This window comes from Marmota marmota, unplaced genomic scaffold, assembly GCF_001458135.2.
Source record: "Marmota marmota marmota unplaced genomic scaffold, marMar, whole genome shotgun sequence".
Classification (NCBI taxonomy): domain Eukaryota; kingdom Metazoa; phylum Chordata; class Mammalia; order Rodentia; family Sciuridae; genus Marmota; species Marmota marmota.
Genome location: NW_026000229.1, coordinates 13,540,079 through 13,550,478, shown reverse-complemented (window position 1 = coordinate 13,550,478; position 10,400 = coordinate 13,540,079). Strand labels below are relative to the sequence as shown.

Genomic DNA, 10,400 nt, shown 5'->3' with positions numbered 1-10,400 from the left:
CCTTGAAGTTTGTGTCTTTATTGTTCAATGTGAGGTGATCTTTTCGTGCAGTTCATTAAAAAAAAAGTTGTTGAAGGTATACATGTGTATGGAAAAAATTCAGATATTAAAGTTCCCTTCTCAACTCTTCCCTGTTCCCGTTTGGACTCTACCGAGGCAATCATATTTTTTGAGTAGCTTCCCAGAATTTCTCTGTGCATATATGTAATACTTCTTTACATTTGAAAATGCAGATGAAATTCTTTTTGGTTTCATGTATCCAGCATTTTTCCATTTCTAAAATTAAATGTTTTTTTTTGTAAAAACCAGTTCATTGCATTTAATTCTGTGGGTGGACTTAACATTTATTTAACCAGATCTTTACTGATGGACTTTTTAGGTTTTCAGTTTTGGGTATTTTAAATAATGCTGTAGTGGACATCCTTGTATGTAATATTAATTCAACAAATTCATTCCTAGCCCTGGAACTTCTGGTTTAATGACTGAGTATTTAAAGTCTTGACAAGAGATTATCAAATTGCCTTCCATCTTCGTGTCCTTTATTGACATAAGATATTAGCTTATCTATTTTTGCCAGGGAAACTTACCAAAAATAGTATTTTGTGATTTTGATTTGTGTTCTTTTATTATTAATGAGGCTGGACACTTTTTAAATTACTGACCATTTACATTTCCTTTGCTTATATTTGGATTGTGGTCTTTTTCTTACTATTTTTTTAGAAATTCTCTGGAGGTTTAAGGAAAATTTTTTGTCATTGAACAGTTTTTAGTTTTGCTTTTTAACATGATAGTTTTTGTATTAGAAATTTATATTTTTATGTAGTCAAATTTATCATTTGTTTTATGGATTCTGAGTTTTGTATCCTGCTTGTCAATTGGGATAATATTATCTAGCTTGGACTTTGATGAGCAAATAGATGTAATTAAAATATTTAATATGGTGCTTGCCATATTCAGGTGTCTAGTAAAAATATGGTGCTTGCCATATTCAGGTGTCTAGTAAATGTTAAGTATTCTTAGATGGACTAGTGTTCATTTGTCTTTTTTTTTTTTTTTTTTTGAGTGGGGATAATTTTTTTTTCCACTAGGGTATGTTTATTTCTCCAGATAAACATTGGTGTCATTTGATCATGTTATGAGATGATTTTGTTTAGCATTGAATCAATAGATTGGACTCAGTAGATTAGGGAGACTGGACATCTCCATAGTTCTGAGTCTTTTCTTTTTTTAAAATATTTTTTTTTTAGTTTTAGGTGGACACAATATCTTTATTTTTATGTGGTACTGAGAATCGAACCCAGTGCCTCACGCATGCTAGGCAAGTGTGCTACCACTTGAGCCACATCCCCAGCCCTAGTTCTGAGTCTTTTCATTAAAAATAAAGATATGTCCATTTGGTCAAGTATTTTTTAATGTGTCACTCTGTCCAGAAATTTTAAAGTTTTATTTTTAATGAAAGTCTTACAAATGCCTTCCATTTATTACCATTGGGTTTGTTTTTTTATATTGTTACATATACTTAGAAATTTTAATGTTTTTACAAAGCCACTTTAACGTGGCTTTATTTACACTTAAATTACACATGTAATGTAGGTTTGTTGTCAGCTAGGTGACCCTTTTTGAAATTTGATTTTCAATTTTTCCTCAATTTTTATAAATAAAAATTTACAGTGTATTTTATTCTGGCATGGGCCACCTTTAGAACACATTGAGTTGCCACATGTTCTTTGATGTCGTTCCAGGGTGATAAAAGCAAGGAACACATGAGACTGATTAGGATGGATGAGTCTGTCAAGGAATGGTGCCCTCCTTTTCTAATAATTTTCTGCTCCTACCCTACTTTGATCCTCATGAGTTTGCTAGGTACAGTTTATCCCATATCTTACTGAGAAGTTTCAGCGCCCAGGTGCATGGCTCCTGACCTTCACTATACCAGCAAAGCTCCTCCGCTCCTGTTTCAGTTTCTGTTTTGGAACATGCTGTCCTACTTTAGCATGATGTCAAACCTAATAGAATAACCTGACACAGAAGCACTGTGCAGATTATATTGTGGTTGGCTACAGTTGACCACCCCGTGACAAGATGCTGATGTAATTTGGGAATTTTTTTAAAAATATATTTTTAGATATAAATGGACACAATACCTTTATTTATTTATTTTTATGTGGTGCTGAGGATTGAACCCAGTGCCTGGTACATGTGAGGCAAGTGTTACACCACTGAGCTACAGCCCCAGCCCCTGGGGATGTTTTTTAATGGTAAGAAGCAGTGCAAAATAAAGAACTGGCACCACATTAACTGAAGCAAAGACCAAGGCAAGTGTGTGTGGAATGAAACAGGATCCTTCACTGCTAATGGCTGTAATAATTCACCCCAGGCATATCTGCCTGCAGGGAGACCTGAGTACCTCCAATCTGGGTGCAGTGAGTCATCATGCCAGAAAAGAGTGTGATTAAGCCCCCTGTTTCTGTTGCAGATTGTTTGGCATCCTGGGGCATGAAGCCAGGGGATTGACCCTAGTCTTGTGTTTTATTCTGGGAGAGTGTGGTGGCTAATTGCTCTTGAATGTCAAAGGAGGAAGCCATTTATCCCATAAAGGTCTAGGGAAGGAGAGATCCACACTATCTCCCAGCAGCTCTCATGTCCCAGGGTGAGATTCCTTGCACCTTTATGCTATTAGCATTTTGCCCCTTCTACCTTGTACCAGCCTTGTGAGGAAATGCCACCTTCTTTAACAGCAGTAAAACACAAGAAACTACTGTTTGCACTGGTTGGATTTTTGCTGTTATGATGCCACCAAGATAGGTCCAAGCACAGCTGAACATCAGCTGAGATAGGCTATGTAAGAAATGACATTGAAGAACAAGGGATAACAATATTATGGCTCTACGTCATTGGCTCTTAAGTTTAACATGCTTAGATTTGCCTCAGAAATGGGAATTGTGAGGTCTGGGGGGAAATGCTAGTCTGTGGTCCTGATTGAGGTGGCTCTGGGGCCACCCTTGGAGAAGCTCAGCTCTGACTAATCTGCTTTCTGAGACAGCCCTCAGCCTGCATGCCCATCCCACCTAATGCCACAGAGAAGAAACACTTGGCTGAATTTCTCCTCGCCAGCTCAGTGGGCCAGAACTGAGGGATTTCCTAATAGACACGCACTTCCCTTGGAGCCTGTGGAGAGGCCTCTTGGATCTACCAAGGCCTGCCCTTCAGTTTCTATGTCTTCTCAGAGAACTGGCCCTGTCTATGTGGCTGTCTCTGGGCAGGGTCCTACAGGTGCTCCAGGTCAGAGTCTTACCTTGACATCATCAGGGACATCTTTCCCACCTCATTTCCCAACTTGGAGGTCTGTTTCTACCAGACAACCAGACTAGAACTTGGAAATCCTGATGATCTATGGGCCAAATTCCAAAACCACCCCTCGGTAATTTGGTTTACAAGTCTTGGGACAAGTTCTGAATCCTGGAGTAAACAAATTTGTTTTGTTTTGTTTTGTTTTCCTCCTTTGCACTTCAGTTTGCTACAACTAGCTTGTCCTATAGCCACAGGAGCACAAAGTAGCTTGTTCAAAGTGGTGTCCAGGTTGGGCCAATAATGCCCTTCCATGACTGAACTACTTTTGGCTATATTTCATGGTAGCACAAGGGTTAACCCGCAGCTCCTTCTAAATAATTATTAACTAGCACATAAAACATGGTAGAAAACACCCATCTGTGAGCTGAAATATGAATTTTAGTGGTACTCTGAGGTTGTACTTGGGGCTTCTCGCCTCTAAATGCCAAAATTGTCTTCAGGGACTTCTGTTCAACTCCTTTTGTCAATAGCAAATGTGTCCAAATCCTGCCAGAGCCACTGGGGCTACAAGGACATTGGGAAATGGTAAAATCTGCAACAAATCCCACCCTGGAGACTTGATGTAACTGGAGGGTCTTTCTGATTCCAGACTAGAGCCAGGTTAACCTGAAGGACCTTGACAATGACAGTGTGGTTCCCAGTATTTGTTGCACATAGAAATTCACTTGTGCACATCAATCTCTCAGTTTTTTGAGGAGTGGTGGTGGAGGGTGTATCAGAGATTGAACTCGGGGGCACTCAATTACTGAGTCATATTCCCAGCCCTATTCTTTATTTAGAGACAGGTTCTCACAGAGTTGCTTAGCACCTCATCGTTGCTGAGGCTGGCTTTGAACTCCTGTCCCAGCCTCCTAAACTGCCGGAATTACAGATGTGCGCCACTGCGCCTGGCTTCCACCTCTCACTTCTTCATTTGCTAGCCTGTATGTTCACTTGCCTGTTGGGCCCAACTTTCTGCACAAAGTTACTTGAAGTTTGAAACAAATAGGCGTGATGCTTCGGCCCCCTCCCAGCCAGTTAAATCTGAATCCTGAGGGGCTGGAGAGCCCCCCCCCACCCCAGGGAATTGCAGTGTCCAGCCATGGAAGAGCACAAGGCCTTGCCCCTTCTTACACATCTTTGCCTGCCCTGCCATGCACTCCCAGGGACAGCCTTGGACATTTCTACGTCAGAGTGAATAGGTGTAGAGAGGGAGAACTGATAAGAGAAAGGAGAAAAAGGAGCCGCAGTGCAGGGGCTAAAGGCCTTCAAGGTGCAAGCCTCCCAGGCCCTGCAGCCTTTGGCCATCTGGCTGTCGTGAGGCCTGGGAAGTATGGAGGGAGAGACCCGGCCTCCCTCTCTGATGGCCTTTGGGCTACAGCTGACTTGCAGAGTAGTTTTGTTTGGCCTGCAGTGTGGTTGCACGTGATGTTTGAAAGAAGACCCGCTGCTAAATCAAATGGGGCTCTTTTGAGTGTGGGTTCATCAGTTCCTTTTTGTCAGGTTACCCCATAAGAGTGATGAGTGACAGGGAGTATGATTTAATGTTTCTTTTATTCTGGAAGGAAAAATGGGGTTTGCTATTCAGGTTTTATTTTCACCACTTGTTGCTCATCTGGCCCTCTGAGGCTGGACTAGGGCGAGTGGCTGGGCTAAGGTGAGTGGCCAGGCAGATAGCCCTCCCAGATTCCATCTTGCTTCTGCTCTGGAATCTAGGGTGTCTCTTCTCTGGTTCTGAGTGTCCTCAGTAATGAGGAAGTAAGGTTCTGTTTGTTGGGATTCCAAGGAATGAATGATGCAAGAATAGAATGGAGACACCTTGGTTTAAGAGCAGCCTGTGTGTGAGAAAACAGGGTTGGGCTGTGGGAGGATCACTGCTGGAGCCCCAGGCTGGAGAGGGCCGGGAGTCCTGGGAGCCCCAGGAGAAGAGCTGGGACTAAGGGGTTGGCACTACAGTGAAACTTGTGGGTTCTAATCATCCACCCTGGCCAAAGACGGAATGGGTGATCTTAGGAGGGAGGAAGGATCCCTGGCAGTGCCCCACTGTGGAGCTGTCATGCAGACAGGGGCCAGGTGGCCCCATGGAAGGCATGCTGCAGGGAGCCTGCAGTGGGCAAGACCATCCCCACACTTAGCACCATGTGAGCCATCTCCCTCCTTGTTAAAGCAGCTGTGGCTCACCTGGACACACTGCCGCAGAACGCAATGTCAGTGCCTCACTTGTTTCTAAACACTTTTAATTTCTTAAAAATATTGACAGTCAAGGTCGCACTTATGCACAAGGGAGCAGGTGCCTTTGATGTATCCCCGTTTTATTTCTACCTTGAAAAAGGTTAAGGCATAAATTACTCTGCTGGGCACCCGGCATGCCCCTTGTCCTTGGGGTGCCATCATTGGTCTGACACTGGTTCAGGGGGTCGGTGGGCAAGATGTTTGCCACCAAAGCTGCACAGGCCCTGAGGGTCCTTGCACGAGCTTTATTCAGTGCATTCCAGAGAGGACCCCTCCACAGCCCGGCTGAACCCTTCTCCGGGGCAGTGGTGGGAGACGGGAGGGGTGGGAAGTTGTGAGCGAGCGTGTGTGTGTGTGTGTGTGTGTGTGTGTGTGTGTGTGTAGGGGTGATGCAGGGAGGGGTGCCCTACCCTTCCCCCTCTACTAGGCTGCAGCTGCAGCTGGAAGACAAGTGGGAACGAGGAGCCCAAGGGATTGCGCCATCCGCACACTTCCTGTGAGGTACCTAGGAACAAAAGCAGCTGGGCAGAGGCAGCCAGGAGGGCAGGAGGCCGAGAGCCACCGACTGGCAGCTGGGTGGCACAGCGATGCACACAGGTGGCTGATGTCGCCCAGCATACTGAGTCCCTCCTGCTCATCTGGTTCAGTTTCCTCACCCGAGCATCTTTCTTTATCCCTGGCCTGCCGCTGTCATCTTCATGGGTTCAGGTTCATTCATGGAGAGTTTGGGGGCCTGTCTGTGGGGCAGACGGTGGTGTGACTTCGGAGCCAGGGCTTGGGTGAGGGGTGGCAGGGCCTCCTGGCGTACGGGTCTGCCGTGCTATGGGGTCCTTTGGGAAGTAGAGGCCTGGGTCGGGGACGGAGTGGCTGTATTTACAGTCTTCCTCCGTGGGTCTCTCAGTGGGCATGATTGCAAGTTCCTAGCACCATGATGGCTGGGGCGGCAAATCCTCCATGTAGCCTGGGGGAGGCCTCGGGTGGGCCTCGGAGGCTCCCTTCAAATCCCAGGGATCTGAACTGGAGGTGTCTCGGCCTCCCACGGGGCGATTCCTCTTAGCACCACTTGAGTTCCATCCCAGGAGTGGGCGCCTTCGCTTGGGAGACGAGGTCAAGTACAAAGCCAGCTGGCGTCCTCTCCGCTCCGCTCGGTGGGCCACAGGCCTGGGCTTGCACAGCCCTGCACTGGAATCTGGCCCCCGGCAATTTGAAGCCTCCTCTGGAGCCTCACTCCATCACTTTGGGGCTGGGGTCCAGGCCAGGCTCCCTCTTGCGCTTGGCATTTTTAAAGAAGCCAAGCTGTGGTGAGGCAAAGGGAGAAGTCTCAGGGTGGACAAGGCCTGTCTCTCCTGCCGCCCCTCCCCCAACCCTTGTGGGGTCTCCTCTCAGGGCTTCCCTGAATACCCCAGCTCACTCAGCACCCTCACCACCAGAATGGCTCTGTGGACTAGAGCAACGTGGATGAGCAGGATGCAAGAAGTCATGCTGGCTCCCACCATCTTCCTGGGTGACTCTGCCCTGGTTACTATCCCTCTCTGGGCCTCCTCACTTTATCAGTAGTAACAAGAGGAGGTTGAGACTGGGGTTCTTAACCAGAAGTTCAGAAGTGGAGAAGGGTTTGGTGAGTTTGTTAACAGCCTACACTGTTGGAATCCTGTGCAGTTGTGAACTTGCTCTTTAATTTTTTTTCCTGATAAGAGGAACCCCAGTTTTCATCAGCTTCTCAAAGGGTCCTATACAATCAAGGGTTACAGCCACAGTCTGGGTGCCCTCTGCTGGCCTTAAGCAGTGTGGCTGCTGTGGGGAGGGTCTGGGCGCTACGGCCACAGGCAAGCTGTAGGAGGAGGCCCGTGGCTGTCAGCTCTCATGGAGAGCAGCCTATGGCAGTGACCACAGGGCCCAGACCGAGAGCCAGGATAGGCCAGGATGCTCCTGTGTCCCTGCCCTGCAGGTCTCACCTTCCAGAGTGCCAGGACGAGCAGGGCCAACAGCAGGAGGCCCCCCAGCGTGCTGCCCACGATGATCCAGATGGGGACCTGGGAGTCCTCTTGCTTGGAGATCTCAAACGTGACCTGCGAGGGAGGGGGAGCCAGGTCCACAGTGTCACCGCTCTGGGACTGGGTGGCAGCCCTGTGCAGGGCAGGCGTCAGCAGACACCTGGAGGGGACTGTATCCCTTCCTCAGGGAGGCGCTGGAGGGATGGCAGGCGTAGCTGGCAGTGCCTGCAGCCACCAGCCCCTACAGTGGGCACCAGCGATAGGTGGCCCATGGCAGGCTGCCTCCGGGAGTCGCTTTCTGCTTCTCCCGCTCTGGCCACCCACTCTCCCTGGATTCTGCCACATGGGCTGCTCCTTTTCCATCCTCTCTGCCACTTCCTCACTGTCTGCCAAACATCCCAGGGTTACCCCATGCCATATCTCCTCCTTTCCTGTGGTCACTCCCCAGGGGACCCAGGGCTGCCTTCTGGGGCATCATAGGCAGGGTTGGGGCCCACAACACTTTTAGGGGCCCGGGAAATTTTTACTTGCCTTAAAAATTAGAATTAAAAACATTAAGACACTTTAACCTGGATTATATTCATTCTTTTCATACCAACAAGTTGAAAAGTAAGAATTTATTTGTTTATTAATGTTTTAGTGGAGGAAGGGCCCCCAAGGCAAAAGTGGCCAGGGCCGTGGAAATCACAGAGCAACCCTGGGACTCACTGGCTTTCACTGTAACTGGTGACCACGTTCACGTTTCCATCTTCTGCCTGGCCCCTCCACTGAGTCCCTGACGTGTCCATCAGTCTCCGTGGCACACCTGGCAGCTTCCACAGGCCCCCGACCTAGCTCCTGACCCAGCTCCTGACCCTGCTGTTCACCCCAGACCTGCTCCTTTGGCATCTGTCTCACCAAAGCCAATGGCAGCATTGTCCGCCTCTTACTACCCTCAGGCCAGAGACCTCTCCTCCTAGTGGAGCTCACTTTCACACCCACATGACTCCCTCAGCAGGATTTCCTTAGAAACACTCTGAATGTGGCCGCCCCTCCCCACCTCCCGGGCTGCCCCTGGGTCTGAGCCAGTCTCTCCCTGGAGTCTGCGATGGTGACCTAACTGCCCCCCTGCTCTGCCCATGCTGAGCACAATGGCCAGGGGGATGCTTTCAATCAGAAAGGAGACTTAGCTTCTGCTCAGAGTCCCCTGTCACTCAGATGGAGGGAGGAAGGCCTTGTGCTGGCCCTTAGGCTCCCACTCCCTGGCCCTGCCATCTCGCAGGCCTTGTCTGCAGCACCACGCCAGCCCCCCACCCGCCACTTGGCTTCTGACTGCCCATGTGCCCCTGTGGGGCCACACCACTGCTGTGCCCTCTGCCTGCAAGGCGTCCCCACTCAATGCCCGGGACAGTGGCTAGAACATGGTAGGAGCTCAGGAAACCCGTGGGGGGTCCACCTGCAACAGCCTGGGAGAGCCCTCCGTGGCCACCAACTCCCTAGTCAGCCTGAGGCAGCCCTGCTCCCCTTCCTGAACTCGCAGCTTCAGTTTCTGTGTCTGAAAAGTTGGGGTGCGAGGCGGGCCTCATGGGGTGGTGAGGAGTGAGTCAGACTCTGTGCTGTCTGCCATGGTGCTGGGCCCATCTCGGGCTCTGCATATGGTCGGTCCCTTGTAAGATCTTTTTCTGTCCCTGCAGGCTGGGACCTTGTTCTACCTCCCCACCTGCCTTGGGTCTAGTGTTGGTGCTCAATTTGGAGGTTGCTGGATTTCTACAAGAGAAGTGAGGTGTCTAGAGAGTCTAAGAGGGATTTTTTTTGGAAGGCTGGGAGATGGAAGAGGTCCCCTAACAGAACCATGATGTGAGAGGGGTGGTGTGTCTGTGTGGGAAGGGGGCTTGCCACACCTCCTCTCTCTCGAAAAATTCTAACATCTTTCAGGAGTCAGTTCAAAGGGACCATCCCCAGGACATTCCTGGCCCTGACACTTCCTCCAACGTCCAAGCTTCCCCACATTGTCCCACACTTGGTGGTCACTATGCTCTTGTCTGCCTAATTCACCTCTATCCTCTGCCTGGCGGGAGCTGTAGAAGGGGCACCCAACACAGGCCAGATGGAGGAAGAACAGGGGGAGGCTGGGTGGGTGCTGGCTCCCTGGGGAGGAAAGCCTGGCAGTGACCGCAGGCCTGAGGCCAGAGCTGAGGTGCTGCTGTGTCCCTGCCCTGGGGGCCTGGCCTTCCACAGCTCCCCACTGTGCCTTTGGGTGGGTCCCCACTCCTCACGGCTTCTGGGCTTGGCCCTGCTGCCCCTCGGCCTGCTGTGCCCCACTCTGATTGGGGCTGATGTCCGTTGGCCTCCTCCAGACCTTGCCTGTCCTGCAGGTCCCTGGCTCCTGGGGCAGGGTGGAGTTTACTCCTCCTGTGTCTGGGGACTCTTGCCCAGAGCCCAGGCTGGTGATTCTGGGATGTGGCCAGTGGAAGGCAGCAGAGTCCCACGCCCGGCTGCCCCATCTGTTTCTGCAGAACTGGGCAGTCCCAACTTTCCCAGTCCCAGAGAGGATCTATCTCATCGACCTTGCCCCTTTCCTGGACCCTGACTGAAGCTAGTGTGATCTGTAACAATCTGATTTTATCTTTTTTTTTTTTTTTAAGAGCCCAAGTACTGAGACGTCTTGCATCTCTTAGTCTTTACAACTGCAGTTCACACCAGGCTCCTGACACCCAGACACCCAGGCTGCTCGCAGATCATTAGAACTGAGGTGCCGGCAGCTGGAGAGGAGAGGCACTGGGCACCTGCCCACTTCTGTCCCTCCCCACCCTGCCTGAAGGATTATTCCTATTGCTTTTTTTCTCTGCTTAGCCTGCCCATCTT

The 10,400-nt window shown here is 49.7% G+C and overlaps 1 protein-coding gene across 1 annotated transcript in view; it reads right to left on the bottom strand.

Annotated features, from left to right (window-relative positions):
• Positions 1-5,545: 5,545 nt before the first annotated feature.
• Itga11 (integrin subunit alpha 11) overlaps positions 5,546-10,400 on the bottom strand; it is a 116,147-nt gene continuing 111,292 nt past the window's right edge. The window contains exons 29-30 of the mRNA XM_015480488.2: positions 7,518-7,631; positions 5,546-6,858 (exon numbers count right to left, since the gene is read on the bottom strand). Coding sequence (XP_015335974.1) covers positions 6,787-6,858; positions 7,518-7,631 — 186 coding nt within the window. The 3' untranslated portion in view covers positions 5,546-6,786. The remainder of the gene's footprint in view (positions 6,859-7,517; positions 7,632-10,400) is intronic.